Raw genomic sequence first — 22,324 nt, 5'->3', positions numbered from 1 at the left:
CACATGTCCGTCACAGTACATATCTCCTTATCGATCTCACCCTTTAAAACAGCGCTCAAAGTTCTGACACGGTTGATTGCTGAGTTGGGGTCCAGAAGAGGGGAAAAAAAAGAAACTGTCATGATAAACAGCAGCATTCCACGGGGGAAGGAAGAACAGCTTCTTGATCTGTTTTCTGTGGTGGTTTCTGTGTGGAGTCACTCACACATGCACGTACAGACACACATGCACGTACAGACACACATGTACCGCTTTGGTCTGGTAGTCTTTGTCCTTTCACTCACAGTAGTTGCTGGCACTGCTCTCCTGAAGCATTTAAGTATTGACTTGTGCTGTCAAGCAGGGGAGGGAGGGGGGCTGGGGGAGTGAGGATGAAGCAATGCATTATGGGCCGGGTCCTATGGATGACTGCCGACTGAGTCCTATCTCTCTCCCTCCCTCCCTCTCTCTCTCTCTCTCTCTCTCTCTCTCTCTCTCTCTCTCTCTCTCTCTCTCTGTGTGCTGCATTGAGAGATGGAAAGAAGCATGTGGAGGGGAATGGCTAATTCACGTCGCTGCGCGCGTGTGTGTATAAGTGTGTGCGCGCGCGTGTGTGTGTGCCAGGAAGGGAGAAGAAGAGAGAGAGAGGGAGAGCGACGGAGAATGCAGGCACGAGAGGGGAGAGCCTACCTCTCTCTCTCTCTCACGGGCGTGAGTGTGAGCGTGCGTGTGTGTGTGTGAGTGTGTGTGTATGGGGAGTGCGGGCGTGCGTGTGCGGCGGATGCTGAATAAGGAGAATCGCCACCCCCCCCTCGCCGGGATGATGTAGAGCCCCAGACGCTTCCGCGCCGACGTCCGGCCTGCAGACAGGGGATGAAGGGCCGGGGCTGCTGGGAGCCGGGGACTGTCCGCTCCTTCTGCAACTCCGGCTGCCTGAGTAAATTTAACCAGGGTCAGTACAGGAGAGGGCCCGCCCATCACGGGGGAACCCCCCCCCGCACACCCCCACCCCCACCCCCGCCGCCTCGCCTCATCTCCATCTTCGCGGCAGGCCTCCACAACCTCCATCCATCTCTTTAACCTCGTTTCGTTTCGAAAAGGCGTCCATGTCGCTCTCCCCTCATCTCCTCCCGCCTCCATCTCATCCCCGCTGCCGCCGCCGCCGCACCTCCGCCGCACGGCGCTCGGGTCCGCCGACCCTCCTCTTCCTCATCCCCATCCTCATCCTCACTCTCCACCGGCTGGGGGGTGGGTGCTGTCCGTGCGGCATGCCTCTTTTCGGGAAAGCGGCAGACGCTGACGAGCGCATGCTCCTCCACGGCATTCTCACACATTCACTCCCCCCCCTCCCCTCCCTCTCCTCCTCTCCCTCTGATTTGGTGCATGTGTCAGTGATGCAATACTGTAGTGCTACCTTAAGAGCATGCCTCTGTGTGTGTGTGTGTGTGTGTGTGTGTGTGTGCCTACCTGGCCTGTAGTGCTGTACTGTAGAGTGCTCCTGTGCACGTGCACGTGTAGGACAGGGCGGGCCGGTCGTGGACTGTTGTTTTTTGTTTTTTTCATTGTTGGAGCAGTAAGGGGGGGGGGGGGGGGTGCAGTGTGGGCAAATGGAGTTACGGGTTCACGGAGTGCACTGTGTGCGCATGCCGATTAGACCTCCCTCACCACGCTGGCAGGGAGACCGTACTGTGGAGTGCAGAGCGAGGGAGTCTCCGCTGTCCTAGAGCCCCTCAGAGGAACATCCAGCGGAAACGGTGACCGTGGTGAATAAAGGCGTGTAGAGGTGCAGTGACAGCAGCAGATACAGAACAGATCTGTATTAGGGACATTAATAAGGAATTAAATGTGCGAGATTTCTGATGTTTTAAGTGTATTGGCATTTTATGTCCTGGGTTTGGTGCCATGATTTATCATAATTCATCTTACAGAAAGAGATCTGCTTGCTTGCTTTTGATTAATAAACTGGAAAAAAATATAGATATAAAGGTATTTCTCTGGAACTCTGTGCCCAATTGAATGATATTTTGTGTATAGTCTGATTATGATCCGTAGACAAGGAGCTATTTTTTAAAAAGCTTATTATGTAATGATTATGACATGATTAAGACGGCTTAGATTATGAAATAATTTCCTACCTTCCTGAAATATCAGACTTAATTGTATGACTGCCAATATGTTTATATTGGCAGTCATTAGTTGTGCCTCTGTGTGTGTTTGTATATGTGTGTTGTTTGTGTGTTTTTGCGCATGCATGTTTGTGTTACCATTGTGGGTATGAGCAAGACTGGCGTTTGGCTTGCTGTTATTACTGTGCAGTTTCCATTTGTGCTCCATGTTGGCAGACATTCCTGGCTCAGACTAGGATTTTTCCATTTCCGAACTGCAGGTGAAGCTTCCTGTTTTGGTCTGAGGATCCTAGAGTCCAGTTCTTAATTGTGTAATTCCAGTCTCTGACAGGATAAGGGGAATGACTATGCCAGTCCTTTAGAGGACGGAAGTGGTTGAATCGTATTTCTCAGGATTGGGATCTGGAATCTTGCTCTAGATGAATCGTGTAACCATGAATCTTTGCCACTTCTCCTGATCATTTAAATTCACATGCATGGAGGCAGCAGGGAATTAGGAAGATGATTTTTTGGAACGGGGAGATTTGTGTTGGTTTGAGTAGCTGTGGTGTGCCCAGTGGCCCATTTCACTCCCCAAATGTGGGTCATCAGTCCGCAAGCGCAGTCTTAAAGGGACCCGTGGAAACGTGAGACTGACAGTATCTTAATCTCTCCCCTACCAAAAAGCAAGCGGGTTGTTTTTCTCTTCTGTGTCGCTGGATGAGGGGAGAGTGGATGTGAGTGACTTTAAGGCCCCTGAGGTTGGAGTCCTGGCTGATGCAGGAGTGACTCTCTGGTCCTGTTCCAGCCCCCTGCTTTCTCCCCCCAGCTGGCAGTGCCACTCTGCCCGCGTCCCCCCCTTGCGGCCATCTCCAGACGGACGTGGCGGCCGAGGACATTTACATACGAGCGCAGTGCTCATGCTAGCTTTGCCCACTCTTCTGCTCTACCCGTGCCTTCCCTCTCTTACCCGGTCTCCTTCGCCCTGAACGTCCTTGCTGTCCCTCCCCCCTCGAACCATCCTCTTTCACTCTCTCCATCTTTCCTCTCTACCTCTCTTTAAGACCCCGCCGCCCCCCCCCCGAAGGCTCTGTGCAGCAGCTGTGCACCTCAGCCCTGGGCCCTCGCTGCGCAATCAGGCTTGCTTTTCTTGAATGAGCTGACATTGTAGCGGGAAGGGAGGCATCATCAGGAGCTCACAGTGACGAACCCTGCTGTTCACACACCGCTCGCGCATTAAAGAGCACGTGCCGAGAGTTCAGCTGGCTGGCAGCTCAGATGTGAACTCTGCACAGCACGCAGATGTCATCACAGAGTGAATATCCAGTAACGGCTGATATGTACTGTGGTATGTTAGTCTGAGAGTAACTGTGTCGAATAGCACCTTTTGCTGACAGGATAAGTGGATTAGGATTTAGGATGACCTGTAATACTCAGTCACAATACTGTGGTAGTGACCTGCCGTTTCCTACAGTAAATCACACAGAGCACCATTACTAGAGTCTCTCTCACTGTACTCATTGGTAGGTCGTATGTGTTCCATTCTTTTAGACTCTCTCTCTCTGGGATAACTTAAGGTACTGTCCTTTTTGCTTAGTACAGTGTTACTTTTTTTTATTAGTGCTTAATTAGTTCATTTCTTATTAGTACGACTGATTTATTTGTATTTTTAGTTCAAGTTCTGCACAGAAGCTCAACAGCAAGACTAAAGCTCTTTCTCCTTCCCCTCGCTCCTCTCTGTCTCTCTCTGCCTTTGTGAGAGTTGTCGTGCCTGTCACAATTAAAGCGGGGGAAGCAGAAAGGGTGTCAAGGCTAGGACGTCTCCGTGAAAGCCGCCGGGAGAGCTGCGGCGGCGGGGCCCGTGCAGCCGCGATTCCGCGGGCTTTGAAGAGCGCATAGCGCACGCGGTAATTACCCGCCGAGCCGTTCCTTCCTCGCCGTTTGAAAACGCCCTACAAGGAGCCAGACCGCAAGGAAAAAAAACGCACCATTTCGGCGTCGACGCCCGGCCTCAAAGGTGCGGCGTTCGGCTGCCGGGACTCACACGTCTCTGTCGGCAGCGGCACACCGTCTTCCTTTCTCCTTTTATGCATTTCCAGATTTCTTTTTCCCCGGCATTGCTGACTAGTTCCGTATGTCTGTATTTATAGCTCCTGTTTGGTCTGAACTTCAAATAGCCGAAACATAAGCACTGCGCTGTTTGCTACCGAGAAAGATGCAGATGGTGAACGTTTTGGCTGTCGCCCGTCTAAATTGCCCAACTGCGGATTCATGGGTTCGTTAATTTCTGTACTGTCATGCCTGGTTGCAGATGTCTTTGGATGGTGTCTCATCGGTTTCATCAGTCACCCTGCATTCGTGGGCACGCAGCTGTAACAGTTTGTCGGTGGCAATAACCCTGCTTTTTTCAGTGAACTGATCAGATATCCTTCAAATATTTCACTTTTCGTAGAAAATCTAGTACTCTCAGTGTGGGTGTGGGCCTGTGCTTCTGTTAATCTTTAATTTTTCTTTTCTCCCACACACGCATAGGGAAATTTCTTCCCTCCTCTTTCTGGTTTACAGTAATGTATTTTCTCTGAGAATCTTTTTTCTTTTCTTTCTTTCTGTGTTAATTAAAGCTTGTGAAGGGCATGCTCATTGTTTAAAAAGAAGCTAATATAGGTGGGGATTTTCAGTGGCTGAACGAGCAGGGTCCTGCTCAGTAGAGGTAAATGTAAACCTGTTGCGGTATTTATAGCTGTTCTAGTCCCCTCCTCAGGCTCTATATCAGTGTCTGTGCAAGAACAGCTTAAGGGTCCCTGGCCGTTGTTGAATTTTATTTTTGAATTTCTGGAGATTGATTTTTTTTCCCCCCTTTCTTTTCCTCCCATTTTTATCGATGGGGACCTGTTGCAGAAGATCATTAGCTTCCTCTCATCCTGTGGAAATGTCAGGGTGACAGCCCCGTCCTCCCCCGCGTACCCCCCCCCCCCCCCAGCACCGAGACACTAAATCTCCCAGCAGAGACGCTCCGCTCCGCCGCCGAACGAGGCACTGACAGATCGGGTCGGTCCTGAGGGACGCGCTCCCCCTCTCCCGCCGGTGTGACACTGACGTCAGAGCCGAGGGGTCGACATAATGAAGCCTCTCATTGCGATTCAGAGCGGCGGCGGGAAGACCTGTCTTGTTTTTCAAACGCGGGCTTTGTACGCAGCTCAGTCTCGGGAGATGAGGACATGTCGGGTCCACCCGCGGAGCTTTCACAAGGCCGGACTCAAATGAAAGAGGAGAAGGCATTAAAAGGTGGCTAGGGATTCTGGAGGAAGTGTCTGATACCGTGTACTGAGCACTTACACAGTACCAGTCAAATGCTTGGACACACCTGATTAAGATAATGACATTTTGATCTAAAGACTTAAATACTGCTTAAATGCTTGATTTTTTTTCTTAGACAAGAACAAATAGTGTAGTTTTATGCCTATGTATGAATTTATTTCCAAAATTAAAATAAAAAAAAATATTATTTTTTGGCTACTTTGAAGAATCTAAAATAAACGGTAGTTTTGATGTATTTAACACATTTGCTCACTGCATAATTCCTTTTGTGTTGTTTCGTAGTTTTGATGTCTTTACCATTATTCTTAAATGTGGAAAATAGTAAAAATAAAGAAAACTCCTTCTATGAGTAGGTGTGTCCAAACTTTTGACTGGTACTGTAAGTCTACCTTTGAGGGCTTTTGGTAGCATTTGCTTGATAAGTCTAACTGAAAACTTTCCTTGGGGTTAATATTCAAATACTTGTTGACTTTCCCCTTGTAAATCTGAAATTAAAGCAAAGCTCTTATTCCCTGCACTTTTAAAATGAAAACTGTAAGGGGAAATTTGTGATCGTTTATCAGAAACAGCCCTAGGTGTCCTTTAAATGAGCTGAGCTCCCCTGCGCTTTGGTCGGGGGAGCTGAGACTCCTCTAGGACCAGCAGCACAGAGACACGGAGGTGCTGAATTTCCATTCGACAGAGGAATGCTAATTAAAATCCACATTCCAGCGTCTGGTCAGTTCCGCAAAACGCTGCACTCAGCTCTCCGAATGTGCTCCATATTGATCCGCCCACTTCACCCGGCTCGCTCAGAATTTGAAACTTGATCCATGAATATTAAGTCATAACATCGCAAATTATGAGATGTGGAATTAAATTCTCACAATAGATTAGTTTCCTCGCACTTGAGCTCAGAGGAGAGGCAGGCATTAAAAATAGATCCTGTCTTCACAGAAAACTGTGTACAGTACACTTGACTCAGACCTGCTCCAGTGGAGGTGTTGGGCTAGATTTAGGCCTAGATTAAATAGATAATATTGGTAATAGAGAATGGTAGAGAGTATGAAGAGATAACCGTCCACTCAAATGAGAAGTACACCATTTGTCTGGTGCAAGTGTTTGTTCTTGACTTTAGCAGGTAGTGCTCTAAGTAGTCTCTCTTGTTCTGAGGCTGGATGGGAAAAAAAAACCTAAGAGAGGCAAGAAATTTACAATCTTCAACAAAAAGTTAATAGGCTATGCAGTTATGACAAAATCCCATAAAGCTGTGTTTAACTTCTTCCTCAACAGCTAATCTGAAGTGGAAAGCCAGGCCATGAGCCAGTTCTCAAAGTTTGGAAAAATGGCATAAAAAAGGATTTTCCTCTTGAGGCTCACTTGTGAATTTGCCTCCGGGGTCATAGTTGTTGGTGTGCTGTAGTACAGGTGTCTGTGTCCCAGGCCTCGGGGTGCAGGTATGTGGGGGGTAAAGGCTTTGGTGTTCTATAGTTCTTGTGTTGGGGGGATGAAGACTTTGGTGTTCTGTAGTGTGTGTGCGTAAAAGGGCTACAAATGGGTAAAGTTTCAGTGTTCTATAGTGCTTGTGTTTGAGTGTAAAGGCTTCAGTGTTCTCTAGTCCGTGTGTTGGGGTAAAGGCTTCAGTGTTGTATAGTGCATGTAGGCAGGGGTAAGGTCTGTGGTGTTCTGTAGTGCCTGTGTGCAGGTGTAAAAGCTTCAGTGTAGTGTGTGTGTGTGTGTGTGTGTGTGTGTGTGTGTGGAGGTAAAGGCTTCAGAGGTGTATAGTGCGTGTGTGTGGGGGTAGAGTCTTCAGTGTTCTGTAGTGTGCTTGTATGCCTGAGTAAAGGTGCCTGTGTTTTGTAGTACAGGTGTTTGTATTTTGGAGCAAATGTGTCAGTGTTCTATGGGGCAGGTGTCTGTTTTGTGGAGCACAGTGCAGGTGTTTAAGTACTTAAGAGGTGTGTCCTTGAGGTCAGATAAGCATTTTGCAGCCATTCAGAACCCGACTAGCTGCAGAGTAAAAGCCATCTTTGCCTGTCAGTTTTTAATCTGCTGTCTCCTCCATTTGTCTTGTGAGTATCTCTCAGGGGAGTTTTGCGAGGCATGGCAATTACTTCACAGGATTATGCCTCTCCTCGGGCTGAATGCAAACTCCTCCTTTTCTCTCACTTCCTCATCTCCCTTCCTCTCTGCCGGTGGCTGGATGAATGACACACACACACACACTCTCTCTCTCTCTCTCTCTCTCTCTCATACACATGAGGAGTGGGGGAGCGATGATGGTGTGAAGTGCGTCATCTTTTTTTTTTTTTTCTGAAACCAAACGGCTAAAAATAACCCATCCTCCTGATTGCGTGGACGTCCGTTTCTACGGCAACTGTTTTCATTCACAGCCTCCAGTAACCTGACGGTGGATGAAGGGGGTGGAGAGGGGTGGAGGTCTGTGAGACGAAATGTCTGGCCGCCTCGGCTTGCGCGCTGCACCCTCTCGTGTAAAAGGAAATGCCGCCTCCCGCCTCCAGCCCGGAGATCACCCATCTACCTCATTAATTCTCCCTCATTGACTATCAGACACGAATACATTATGAGAACATTACTGTAGTTAGCTGTGGATGCGGTGGCTGAGTAGCATTGAGCATTGCTATTTGTCTGTGACTGAGGAGGCATGCTTTCACACACTCTCCTACCCCCCCGCCAGCCTTCTCAGTGTAGCCCCAGTGAGGGTTATTCACCTTGGGCTGCTTTGCATCACATCTGCAGTACATGGTCACTGTGTAGATCCTCATGTTGCAGAAGCTGCTTCCACTCAGTTAATGGAAAGCGCTACCCTGGAAGTCCCCCAGTCTCTGAGAAGCACTGTCCGCTAGACAGCCGTTTTTTTCCATGTCAGCGTGCCCGCTTTGACGGACATCGCTGTCCGGATCTGATCTGAGGTCCGTGGGGGTTGGAGGCGAGGTCCTCGCTGTCAGTGTAATAGTGCAGTCCTGTCAGCGGCGCCCTCAATTACAGCAGCAGGGCTCTCCCTCCGCTCGCCCCAGGAGAGGGTGAAGGAGCCAGATGCATGTAAAGAAGCATCCGATGCTGGGGAAAAAGTGGCAGACGGGCCGGATAGAGCCTGGAAGAAGCTGGGGCGTCTGCACCTGGAGCCGTGCGTTAACATCTCCAGCTCAGTCAGTCTCAGACCCACGTGCTCGTCTGCTGAGTACATACGCGCAGAAGGAGCACATGGTATGTTGCTCGCCCTGGAGGTGGAGGTGCGGGCGGGGACCCGTGCTCCGTCCGTTCGGACGCGCTCCCCACACGGTGCTGTGGAGGGGTGGCCCGGTGTGTGCGGCCGTGTAGGTGCGCAGTGGGGATAGGGAGGATGCGCTGACCTTGAGTCGTGACTGTCATGGTAATATACCGCGCTGCCCGGAGCCCTGCCTGCAGGCCAAGGGGGGCGTCTGTCTGAGACCGTTGTCCAGCTGTGCATTGTGGGTAATCCCTTCTTGCCTTGTTCCTTCCCAGAGCGGTGGCATATCAGCTTTCAGTTTTCCACACAGCTATAATAATGACAATGGTCACAACAGGAATCCTAACTGATGGTGACCCAAGGCGTGTGATGAAATCTCATTGTGTCTTGTGGTTCAGCAGGGAGGCCGAGAGGAAGTGACAGCTTGGTGGGATTCGGGTTTAGATTTGTTTGTCCTCCTTATTCAAAGGGTTGAGGCACACAGCCCTTCACTCAGTACTCCCACCGCTGTTTCTTCCCTTCTGCGGATAATGTGAGCGGGAGGGAGCGGGGGCACACGCTGAGCACAGTTGCGGGATCGCTTCAGAAACATCTGCAGCCTGACTCCAGGAATGAGCAACATCTGAAGCCTACCGCACAGCCATTTCCTCAGAGCTCGCTTTAGTCGGTCGCTGAAGGGAGCCCTTTCAGAGGTTACGCCGGAAGTGTGGGATGCTTCCCTTTTTTTCTGAAATGAGAAGGCGTGCTCCATGCTGGGGAATTGGGGCTCCTTTCTGATCCCGTTATACTGTCAGTGAGAGTCATCCTCCTTTCCTGTTTGGGCAAAAGTTCCAGCAAACATCTGAGTCCCATAAGAACACAGTGCTCTTTACAGGTCTGAGCTGTGGGTCAGTGTGGTCTTTTCCCGTGAATATCACAGCCTTAATATAGTATCTGCTCTCAGTAGCCGGAGATAATTGTGCTAAAGACAAGACGGGAAGATGTGGTTTAGGCAGGATGTCAGCGTGACTCGGTGGTAATGAGACACCAAGAGTAAAAGCGCTGCAAGAACTGCAAGATAATTAACTCTGTGAATCCTGCCATAAGGATCTCTCTGGCAAACGAACAGGCGAGAGTTTATTTTAGGTCTCGTCTTGCCAGGGTTGTAACGGTGGCAAAATGGGAGAGGGGATGAGAAGAATCACAGCTCCTTCCTCCACGGAGCCTCTCTCTTGTCTGTACCCCCCTGTCCGTCGGCCTCACCCATACGACAGGAAGTTCTCTGCTCCCTCCCTGCTCCTCTGCCTCCCCCCCCCCACCCCGTCCTGAAGAAATCCATAATTCCTCATTAGGGAAATGGGGAAGCTTGGAGGAGCCGGAGTCTTTAAGTCGTGTTTGACTAAACCATTACTTTTAATTACCCATTGAAATGGACCACATTACCACACATTTCCAGTCTCACAGCCCAGCCCAGCCCGCCCGCCTCTTCTGCCAATCAGGCGACGTCTGCTATCACAGCTGGATGTGCTTGTTCTGCTCTGTGCTTTTGTTTGCGTCTTCCTCTCTCTCTCAACGGTGCACTAACCTTCAGCTAGCTTGAATGAAATCACAGGGACTAGGGAGGATTCAGGGGCCGTGGCTTAAAGAGACAGACTTTAACCTACCAATCTGTTGTACAGTTGCGTTCAGTCATTAAGCAGATGCTCTTACGCTGAACAGCCTACATAATGCATGTGATAAGGCAGACAAACGGCAGCGTAGGTGCAGAGAGCCTTCGTAACACGTTGAAACAGTGTCATTGTGTAACACGGTGCTACAAATGAGCCCATACACAAGCTAAAATGAGCCAAATGCAGGAATGCTATAACAGCAGGCACATAGTGCACAGGTAATCTAGAACCTGTGGCATAAAGGATATTGCTGCCAAGCGAGGGGAGCATCGGGGTTCAGGGGAGCAGGAAGCATTGTGAAGAGGACCGGACACCCACTCTCCTCCCCGGCTGGCTCTTTGCCCTCCCTCCCCTCCCCCCCTCCCTCCTTCAGCACCTCGGAATGAGCCTCTCCTCACCAAGAGGCAGTCATGCATGTCTGTAATTGGAATTTTTTTTTTTTTTTTGTGAGCTCAGAAAGTGGGAAAGCGGCAACTGTTCGGGGTGTTCTTGTGTCAGCGTGTCTGGAAGCGCAAGATTTGCAATTACACGTTCGCGAGGAGAAGCCCAGGGTGGGAGTGCTCAGACAGGCAGCCGAGAGTGCGCTCTGTCTCCACCACCGAGGCCCGTCGGCCCACCTCTGCACGGCCGCGCCCGCTCTCCCCGCAGTCTCCGCGCCTCTTTTGGATGCTGCGTTGCCCCGTGTTACCGGGCTGTAATTTCACCCCCTGTACACCCAGCTGTGAAAGGAAGGATGGAGGGGGGCATCCGAAGTGGGGGAGACCCAGGGCATCTGCCAGCCCCGGGGGTCTTTACATGCCAGATAGTGCTGGGATATATTTAACCCAGGAGAAGAGGCTCTGCTTGCTTTTCCAGTTGCATGCACCTGGTACCCCCCTCTGACTTCAGCCCACTTCAGGACACTTGTTTGGCAATGTGGGGCCCCACCCCGGCGCACACACACAGCACGTGGGCGCTCTCAGGCGGCCCCTCCGTGTCAGCGCTACCCTTCATTTTTCAGCGGGCACAGAGGCAGTATGGAGCATGGCCTGGGTTAGATCTCCACTGCAGTGGCTGTAACTCAATCCCACGTCAGGGAGATATGGGGTGAGGAGGGGGGCGGCGTGGAGATGCTGCCACTGCCAGGGCTTGGCTGTTTCCTTTTTTACCAGAGCAGCGCAGCGGCTCTCAGATTCCTCCCCCTGCCCAGCTGCAGACAGCGCGGTCCCACTGCACGGGAGCAGGGCGCTTGGTACACTGGGGTACAGATGGAGGCTGAGGGGCGCAGACATGGTAAGAGACCTCCGCCCAAAGGCATGGGGATCCCATCTCCCTCCTTCTTCCCCTCCGCCTCGCCCCTTTCTTACTTCGACCCGCTCTCCCCTCCCCTTCCTCACCCTCTTTCTCCTCCGCCTGCTCTCATAAGGCTGCATTTTTTTGCTCCGGGAGGTGAAATTGGGGCTCCTTTTATCGGTTTGTGAGTGCTGAGCGCGCCACAGCAAAGGGCTCGCCTCGCTATTCTGCTGTTACCGCAGAGTAAACAGTGCCGCTGTTTGTGGCGTAACAGGCGTTGGCAGCACATCGGCCTGCCGGATCGCATTGTGGTCACACAATGGTCGGGGCTGATGCAACAGAGGAAAGATAGACCTGATGATTCCTCTCCCTCCTGAGAGTTCTGTGTGAAGCGCGTGCTAAAGCACTGTCAAAAGCTGTCTGTAGGAGCTTGCCTCGTAGCGGTGTCTGGCTTTTATAAGCTGCTTTTTGAGCAAGTGCTGAGAATGTCTGGTCAGATTGCACTTAGTCTTTGGTTTATTGTGGCGATTACAGTGTAACTGCTAGTGCTGTCAGATTTTAATGTGCTAAAACATTTCAGCACAAGACTTGAATAGGTTTCCATCATTTTATGGAGACGTTAGATCTCTACGTTAGATACAGTAATATCTTAGAAGCAGTGAAAGTCAAGACAGTACATGGTCCCGGAGCACTGAAAGGCAAGAGTGCAGTGGGCCTGTGTTGTGTTCTCTCTACTCTCAGAACAGTACGAGAGCAATAAGGTGCCACTCCCTCCCGCTGTGAGAACAGCAAGGATGTGCTCATTACTCATTCATTACTCAATGCGTGAATTGCAGTAAGGACTGTATGCAAGTGTGGACAAAAAGAGGCTCTTCACAGCATTTGGATGCTGAAATATGGCCGCCAAGCTAAACCCACACTCTGAGAGCGTATGAATAGGGCGCCGGGTTTTTTCACTCCGCCTCCTGGTGCTTAGGATTCCTCTCGGCTTCTTTGTGCTGGGCGATAAATTTGACTCCTCCCGAAGCGAAGCCTGGTGGTGTAATTTGGCATGTCCGATTCTTAGTCGGGCCCGGGACGTGAGGCGACTAGCAAAATCCACCCAGGGACCGCTGCCCTTACCTCTCCGCTCCCTCATCCTGACTGCTCTCCTCTCCAGCGGAACGGAATTCACCTCATAAAGCAGTATATCGCAGCGCTGACTGGGACGACGGTGTCCCTTACGAAGTGAGGCAGGTGGAAAGCACGCAGCTTGAATGAACATAGTGCCGCTACAGAGGGACACTGTCAGAAGGTGATATTTGTGTTGTTTTGCAGAAAACACCCTTCTCTTGTGTGAAAACCACAGTGGCGGAAGTTTTATTGCCCTATTGCGGGAGCGGCAAGCTCCATTTACTCCCATTGTGACAAACTCCAGGTCTGGTAACTTCCCACAAAAACGGAGCACAGAAGCGGACGGAGTGGAGTATCTGCTTTTAATGGAAGTATCTGTCATTATCAGCCTGCAAAGCAGGAGGTTAAGTTTCCTGTGGGAAGAATGCAGGGTCTTATTGGCGTCTGCACAAGCTCATGTTCCCCAACAAAGTTAATAGGCGCTGTCCTCTTCACTAGCATGGTAGGCTGAGCTGGCTGAGCTGGCTTACTGGCCGTCTGTCTGAGCACTCCCACCCTGGGTTTCTCCTCAGGCGAAGTGCAGAGTGTGTCTGACAGCTTCCTCTGTTCGCTAGCAGCCTCGGCCAGACAGCTTTCCTATTCAAGCTGCGCCATGTGGAGGGTGGACTATGTGTTCAATAATGCACTGAGGGAAAATTCATTTCCAGAAGAAGGCAGCGTGAAAGAGCTCAAGCTAATTCTAGCTAATTCTGTTGCTGTCTGGCTACCAGATTTGGCCAAATGCAGTACCAAAAAATCTGGTAGCTGACCTCAAACTTTAAAACCAGATAGCCAAGTACTGCCGTTAGCTAGAAACTGAAACGGAAACCTGCGGTTACGAAATGAGAGCAAGTGCTGAATTTGTATTTCTGTGATTTCACACTCCACAGGTCTGTTCATTTTCAGAAGCGCGCTGCATGGTTTTATGTTGCCTGGATTGCTGGACGACTTCTATCTCAGAGAACATAGAGTACAGGAGATTGCTGTCTCCCTTAGGGTGTGATCTGCAAGTCTCATTCCCGGCCTGACAATGGAGGTCGCGGCCTGGGCTTCTCCTCCTCCTCCTCCTCCTCCTCCTGACCTCCTCTCCTCATCCCTGGCTGTGTCTTCACCTTGTGTTGTCACTCCATGAAGAGCACATATTTGATCTCCGATAACAAAGGATGGGAAACCAATCGCGAAACGACAGGAAGCAATCTCCGACCTTCCGCCCTCCGTCTCGTGTCTGCCTCGCCCCTTTCACCCCCTCTGCACGGAGCACCTCTCGATGCCTTAAGCACAGCGTGGCTTATTACCAGCCTCCCACGCCTGCGGATCTGGGAAATAAATCTGGGGGCAAAATGTTTGCCATTGGTGTCACTTGCATGAGATTGACTGTCCCCTGGTGCTCCGGAGCGAAGGAGTGCTATGGGGAGGGGGGGGCTGCATTTGCACCTGATTTAAGAGTGAGTCCCACTATTAATCTGGTCCCAACCCCCCGGATGTACACACACACACACGCACACACACCCATACACACCCACACCCGTACACACCCACACCCGTACACACCCACACACACCCACACACACACCACACTCACACACACACACACACACACACACACACACACACACACGCACACACAGGCAGTGAACAGTGGACTCGGCCAGGAGTGGTTTCCATCGCACCCAGAGGACCTCATGTTTGTGATAGTGCAGATTAAGGCCCATCAATAACACTGTTGCAGGCGAAAAGGCACAGTACCGCTTTATTCTGCACAAAGACTACAGTGTTGAGCCAGGAGGAAGCAAAGGCTTAACTGGTGCAGAAAGTCCAGTTAAACATTTTCAGCAACAGATCCAATCCCAGAGAGATTGTAGTGGATTGAAATAAGCGCCTCCACATCTGAACCAGGGACAGCCTTCTCAGAACAGCAATATCCAGCAACGTAACTGCACTGTCTACTAATGCCAGTTACCTCCATCCTTCTCCGTGTCCTCTCCTTGCCTCAGTGAAATAGGGCAGTCATGTTCTAATTGGGCCTGGAGCACTTCCCACTCAGTGAAGCGGATTGCTATCACCGCATGTGCTCAGCAACCCTCCACACTCCTCATTTCATTCATAGTGATGCCGGCTGCAGACAGTCACTCCATAGCTTTACATCCAGGGTGAAGGAACACCGGGAGATGGATTCGATTAAAGAGAAGCTCATCTATTCATCCTTTCCCAATTGGTCTCCCTAATCAGGTGCCCTGCCCTTTCACCCCTCTTCCTGCTCACTACCCTGGCTATTTTTGAAAAAAGTCAAGGTCCCGTTTCTATGGAACAGATGGCAAGATGCAAGACTTCTCCGTGCGACACTCATGTGCTACCCGCCCCCCCCTCCACCCCGTACCAGCCACAAGGGAGCTTTCTTTCCGCCAGCCTGACCCCACAAAGCCCTTTCTACCTGGGGGTCTTGGTCATACAAGCTCCGCGTTCAGCCAGACGCAGCGCGTGCCTCTGAGTGGCCTGCTCTCATTTCCCTTGATGCGTCCGTGCTGCTGGGCTGCATGTCAGCACGCTCTGCTGCTATGACCCCAAGTAACCCCTGATTGCAGCCGCATTGGCCAATGTGTCACTGATCGGTGACTCACGGTGACTGTACAGCAAACAGCAAACGCCCTTGGTTCTCTTAAACACGTTTGCTCAGCCATTGTGCCTGAGTGTGTGTGTGTGTGTGTGTGTGTTTAGGGCTTGTGTGGTGAGTGTGTGCATCAGCAAGTGGAAGCGGAAACCAGCTGTAAAATTAAGCCAAAGAGCAGTTAGCGAGGGCGATTAGCACACATTTTATCTGCGGTGGTAATTACCGTTTAATGTGGGTTGATCGCGCTGTGCAGCCATGCCTGATGCTATTACTGGATTTGCGTGTGTGCGTCCTCGGCATCTGATTTTAGGGTTCGTTTTTGCATTTTGGATGGTGAATTTGCTCCTTATGACCATGTAGTTTATCCCTGGGGTGTGTGCGTGTTTGGATCTGGACCGCTACGCCCTGCGGCGTGACTCGGTGTTTTCTCCAGAGCAGCCTCGTTGCCGGGGGCGGTCAGACACAAACAGCAGGTAGGACCAGAACAATCGGAAAAGCAGGCAGGCACCTTAATGAGGATATGCCCGTTGTCTTAGAGGTTTTCACTGATGTTTTCATTCTTGTTGCTTCACGCACCGCAAAGTCATGCCTTTATTATATTTGGGTGTCTTATGTAGACGTCTTTGAGTGTCACATGTCGGCCTCTTCTGACATTCCGTTCTGCAGTAATTTATTATTGTTTCAGTGGGCAGCAGGTCTCTAACCTTCTCGGCGTGCTCCTGTTTTGGGGCCAATCGGCAGGCTTCCCTCTGCTCTGCGTTCCCTCTCCTGTTGTCCACGTCGTGGCGGCGGCGGGGCGTCCCTGATCTCACAGGCTGATCGCACGTGGCGGGGCACCCCCGCCGCGTCAGCACGGCCTGCGGCTTGCTGGGCTGATTGATCCCTTCAGTGGGGGCGGATGCCTTAATGAGGGACTCACTCGGGGCTCACGCAGCGATCAGTGGCCGGGCCGTGTACAGTACAGCGTGTTCCGCGCCTCCTCCGTGTCCTCGCTGGGTTCCGGGTGCGCGCAGCACACGTGACGGATGCCCGGAGGAGAGCGCTGTTTCAGTGTAAACGTGCGATCCGGACGCCCCGGAGCCACTGTTAGCCAGCACCATATCTGGGGTTAGCCAGAGGTCTCGTCTTATATCTCCTTTGTTTGTGTGGCTTTTCGCTGGTATTTTGCAGACACTGTGTGCTAGCTAATGCGAGTCGCTGCACTTTCTCCCTCACTGCAATGCCCCTTTTGCGCTGTATGAGAGGACACTGATAGGAGAGGACTGAGGAGGCTGCCATTGACCTGTGGGATGAAAACATGAAAACACAGGTGGCTATGCTTATGGACAGGGTTAGAATCACAAACAATGTTGGCAGGCATGAAGCCAGGAAGAGCCTCAACTTGGTGGCTTAAAATATGGCTTATGTTTCATTATAATTTTTTTATTTTATTTTAGTGTTTTTTAAAACATATTAAGACCTGACTTGCTGACCTGACCTGATAATTCATCGCTAAAACACAAATGTCAGTGCCCAGTGTCGTCTGTCAGTAAAATGCCTCCTGGTCTTTGGATCAGCCATTAAGCTGTGTTGTGTTGACTGCTCTGCTCCACACGGCCCTCAGGTTGTTCATGGATTGGGCAGCATTAGTGGGCTTATTGAGGAGGCAGGGACAGCCCAAGGTGAAGCTCCTCACTCTAAGTGGATCTGTGGGATTCCTCCTTGATCTTATTAGCCCCTGGATGCCAGAAGGTTGTAAGGCTGGGCTGTGGGCAAGATGGAATGCCTCTGAAACCAGTAACATTACAGAGATGACATCACAAAGCCTCCCTGTGTGACCTTTGCCATTTTCTCAGGACTTTCCTTCCGTTAGTCCTGGGAGGTGACCTCTGACCTCTCTCTCGCCTCTCCGCCCCTGCAGATGAATCTGGTGACGAGGAGCCCACCTCGCAGTCGGACAGGAGCGAGATCCAGGGCACGCTGAAGACTTTGGCCAGCAAGCTCGATGACCTCAGCACCTGCAACGACCTGATCGCCAAGCATGGGGCGGCTCTGCAGCGCTCCCTGAGCGAGCTCGAGGGCCTGCGCGTTCCTGTCGAGGGGGGCGAGAAGATCAAGGCCGTCAATGAGCGCGCCACCCTCTTCCGCATCACCTCCAATGCTATGATCAATGTGAGTACAGCAACAATCACCTCCAATGCTATGATCAATGTGAGTACAGCAACAATCACCTCCAGTGCTATGATCAATGTGAGTACAGCAACAATCACCTCCAGTGCTATGATCAATGTGAGTACAGCAACAATCACCTCCAGTGCAATGATCAATCTTACTTATCAATGTTTACTGTGATTGAACTTTCACCTCTCAGGCTATTATCCATGTGAGTACAGTAATTATAAACTTTTAATGCTGTGATCCATGTGAATATGGTAACATCACACCCTGTGCAGTGATCTGCAGTAGTAAGGTTGACTAAAATCAACATTACCTGAGTACTGTACAGTAACTATCAAAAATGCTGTGAACAATGTGAGCGTCGCTTACAAGGTATTCCATTAGCCCGGATTCAGCTATTCCTCAGCGTTCCCAGGGTTTCGATCATGTTTACATGCAGTCTGGGTGTACCTTGGCATGGGTGGAAGCCAGCCCGCCTTGGCTCAGTGTTTGTTAGCACAGTTCAGTCAGTTGGATCTATAAAAACACTCAGGGAGAATTGCCAGTTGACTCTGTCCGGCTAGTTGTCCAGGCAGACAGCTGCAAAACGTGCACGCACAGAAAATTCTGCAAGCTCCGCTCAGTTGCACCAGCACAGTGCACTCCACATTTACATTTTACATTTACATTTATTCATTTAGCAGACGCTTTTATCCACCTCCACCTACACGAGAATGCGACCAGAGAGAACAAGACATGACATTGTCCTCTCGTGCAACAACCCGCGTGAGTGTTGCAAGTCGCCTCCAAAGGTGTGTGTTAAATCCATCAATAACACGAGTAGTTCGATGACCTATAGCGCCGCAAAAAAACAAAAAATCACAACCAAGAACCCGCCGCTGAAATGCTGCCAGGCTCGGAAGATGGGAGATCGCCAGATTGCTCCGTCTGTGTTTTGCACACAGGCTCACCAGTCGATTCTAAGCCCGGGCGCTTATGGGAAAAGACATCTGATTAGACGCATAAAAAGACCAGAGTCACAGTGAGTCACTTGTTGTTAAGTTCGCCCTCTCTGTAAACAGGACTGTAAAGAGCACACTTCTCAGTCCCACGCTCCTGTTGACTGCGGTATTGGAGCCGACGCGTACAGCGGTGTTGTCAGCGGACAGCAGACAGAGCTGATTGGTACTGTCTCCGGTGTTATTGATCAGAAAGGGCACGGGTCTGTCAGGATCACCTCCAGTGGCGCGATCAATGCTAGTACCACAAAGCTGCTTACTAGCATTCTTTGTAGATTGATAACTGTCAGTGCTGGATTTGTACTCTTGGCTTTGCTGCTGGAAGGGTTATGAAGGGGTGGTTGTGGAACTGAACTTGTACGTACAGGGCTGCTTGTCCAAATTCCAGGAACAGTGCTGTACCCTTGAATAAGGTACCAATATGACCTGAATTACTTCAGTAAATATCAGTTAAATATAAAATTACATAAAAGTAAGTGGAAAAACATGGTATCATATAGCTATTCAGATTTACATTGGATATCTCCCTAGGACTGAAGGCAGTGCTGAGTACTGAGCGGCATTATGCAGGGGTGTATTTTCATCTTGAAGTTTTGTTTAGGGTACTACCTGTCACAGGCCTTGGGAGGGTGTAATACTGTCTGATCTTTGCGCAATAAGACAGTGTAGTACAGAGGACCACAACATTCTTAGAGCAACGCCGTAATATTGTAGCAATGTAAAAACATTACCTCAATGCCACAGCAACATTGTGAGAGCGTTATGTGTAGGAGGACTGCGTGAAGGAGGTTTGCATGGATCTGATGTGAGGTTGAGGGGCTGTTACCGGATCTGGGCCGGGGGAGGCCAGGAATAGCACAGCCCCCCAAACCCTAGCAGCCCAGAGACCCGATAGGAATGCCAGACCTTCTCCCACCACAGAAGAAGTACCCTCCTACAGGAACCGCACGCCTGTTCTACGGCCAAACTGAACCAGGTGTGACTGCTCCACGCCCTGGTTTTCTCGGGTGGGGTGCTGGCATGCCGTGTTCTGCGTTCGAGAGCATTGCCGGGTCTTGTTTGGAAGCATTGTGTCTGTAAGTAAGAATCTGTTTCTGCCACACAGGAGGAGCAGTTGTGTGTGGCGGCTCGGGGGGCGGTTTCACGGATCGCACAGCACAGGCTACTGATCCAGATGGAGCTGAAAGCAGTGAATTGTTTGATCGTGCTGGTCGGTGACTTAGCTTTGTTCATTAACTGGCGTGTGCAGAGTTAGCAGCATTGTCCGGGTTTGTTTAACACTTGGTTTCTGTTTCAGCAGACTGTAATGACGAGCGGCATTGATTACTCAAGGTCATCAAACCCTGCGGAGAATGTATTTAATGTCAGCCAGAATGAATGAACTAACTCAGACTTACTCTGTCCTGCCATTTCACACGTGGCTAGGTCACTTAAATGCTACTCTTTATTGTATCTGTTGGATGGAAGAATTCAGACAAGTGAGTTGGGTGACCGTAACCATTAATTGTGTTAGTCTTACCGATAGCTGTCAACTGTTCAGTATCTGATGGACCAGTTAGATTAAAACTTGACATTCATAATTCTGTCACGCTTGTAAAGAGATTCAACCTGTAAAGCCTAGTTCCTACAGTGCAAAGATTTAGCAAAGAAGCACAGGTCTTGGTGCAAATTTGTAAAGAGCTAGCTGAAGCCGCTTATAAGATTAATAAAATACAATTAATTGAAGTTCTTAGTGTCTTGAAGAAAGTCTTTGGGGAGCCGTGTGAATTTGGTTTGAGTGTGTCGATATTTTTCCATGCATTTGTTTGAACAGTTAGCAGCCGCAAGAAATCTGCAGTAAGTGTAGCTGGTCACATCAGGGTCGCATCAATTAAGGACAAAGGCCCTTCCCAGCTCTCATATCCTGATCAAGATGCCATTGATGAGCAGATTAAAACAGACAATGGCACTCTCACTGTCTCTCTGTGTCTCTCTCTCTCTCAAGTGAGGGAAAAGAGAGAAAAATAGACATGTTGGGGCTATGTATAAGACAACAAATCATACCTCAAAAACATCTTTACAGAAGTGATTTTGCAGAACAAATTAGAATGCAAAATGGAAAATGTAGACCTAATTTAACCCCCATCACATCAAACTTCCTGTCACTGTCCATTTTTTTGAGACATGTGAAAATTACCCATTTATTTTAAATAAGTGAATTCACGACATACCCCAGAGGCAATCAACAACCATAAAAATGGGTAGTTTTCAGCTTGGCATCTTGCAGGATTATTAATGTGTGTCTCTGAGTATGCCACTCAAAAATAATGACAGCCATATGAAAGGTATATCCAATACTAGCATCACTAACATTTTTTTATCAAATGTGGAAATGCTCACCTCTGAGAACAGTGACAGAACAGTTACAGATACAGAAATCATTATCAGCCATATTACAAAATGGATGCTTGTTCGATATAGTGTGCCCTTGTTGAGTTTTCTGACAGTCTCTGACACTGAGTCAACTCTGTTATGCAGGATCCTCCGCTGGAAGTAACTATAATGACTTACAGAGTTGGTCTTTCCGTAACAGCCTCCAGGACTCTGAGGTCTCGTCAGAAGCTGACAGAAGTGCTCTCACCCCGCACCTAGTTTTAGTCACTCAGTAAAAAGTGCTTTAAGGACAGAGCTGGAGCAGCTGTTTCTTCATAGCAGATTCAAAAAGTAGATCCCCCAGCGCTTTACGTTTTGCACTCTGGCCTGCTTCCCTCATGCTTCTGAGATCTCTAACCCTGAGGCCCAGACACTGGGACTGCCCTCTGCTCTCACCCCACCCACCCATGACCTGAAAAACGCAGGCTGAATTCCCAGCTGTTCTTTACTATTGTCACACAGCGAATGCCAATTTTGTGTATCTAATTTGTCCTGAAACGGTTCCAGCTGATGAGGTGACAGCCCAATTAATCACACCTCAGCGAACATACGAACCGTGGCAATTGCGGGGGTGAAAGCTCAAGTAGGATTGGGGTGAGGGAAACGGGCAGCACAGCAAGCGAGGTGTTTTCTGGCAGGTTTCATTGTCTGAGGATCCCACTGCGTGTTGAACTCTCCTCTGTGAAAAATAAGACACTACCTACAGCCCAGGGGACCCCTACAGTGCTCTGTGAGTCTAGGTTAGAGACACTTAGACACACAGCCCACACAGGGCATTGACAGCTTGTCCTCCTCCGGCCACTGTGAGGAATAACCCTGCTTTCCGCACTGCACATCAGCTCTGTTCATTTATTGCTGCCTTAACAGAAAGCTACCAGAGAGGCAACAAACGGAGCCCTTACCACCCCGAAGCTCATTAAAACACAATCAGCGCTGGCTGGAGCCGGGGGCTGCGGTGCGGGCTCGGACGGTAATGACAGGAGGGAGTGGGGGAAGGGGCACCCTGTGGGACTGTGGGAGAGGAAATACTTTGAATCACGGGCCCCCCTGATGTCCACTGTACACTCAGCACTGTCCCTCCACCAGCTCTTAGTGCAGCTGCCTGGCCGCAAAGATACCTGCCCACAGTCAGCACCGCTTCTCACCACACTCAGCCTGGAGGTGACTACAAGTTTTGTCTGTGTGTGTGTGTGTGTGTGTGTGTGTGAGAGAGAGAGAGAGAGAGAGTGTGTATACATTTACGTGTATATGTACAGAATCGGCACTGGCTGTAGCAGTTGTAGGAGCAATAACGTTAAAATTGTTAAAATTGACTCCATCTCTTGATGTTGTAGTAATGGTCCATAGCATTGTAATTGTGTAGTATGAAGGCAGCATGTGATGGCATGGTAATACCACTGGACTTTGTACTGCAGGGCTGTGGGTTCAGATCCCAGGTGGGGCGCTCGGGGAATTTTGAGTCC

The 22,324-nt window shown here is 50.0% G+C and overlaps 1 protein-coding gene across 2 annotated transcripts in view; it reads left to right on the top strand.

The window, feature by feature from the left end:
- si:ch211-106a19.1 (uncharacterized protein LOC561797 homolog) overlaps nucleotides 1-22,324 on the top strand; it is a 71,381-nt gene that overhangs the window by 30,607 nt on the left and 18,450 nt on the right. For both annotated transcript variants that reach the window (XM_036528081.1, XM_036528079.1), the window contains exon 3: nucleotides 17,195-17,445. In XM_036528081.1, coding sequence (XP_036383974.1) covers nucleotides 17,195-17,445 — 251 coding nt within the window. The remainder of the gene's footprint in view (nucleotides 1-17,194; nucleotides 17,446-22,324) is intronic.

Source organism: Megalops cyprinoides, chromosome 4, assembly GCF_013368585.1.
Source record: "Megalops cyprinoides isolate fMegCyp1 chromosome 4, fMegCyp1.pri, whole genome shotgun sequence".
In the NCBI taxonomy this organism is placed as follows: domain Eukaryota; kingdom Metazoa; phylum Chordata; class Actinopteri; order Elopiformes; family Megalopidae; genus Megalops; species Megalops cyprinoides.
This window is presented reverse-complemented; position numbering and strand designations above follow the sequence as displayed.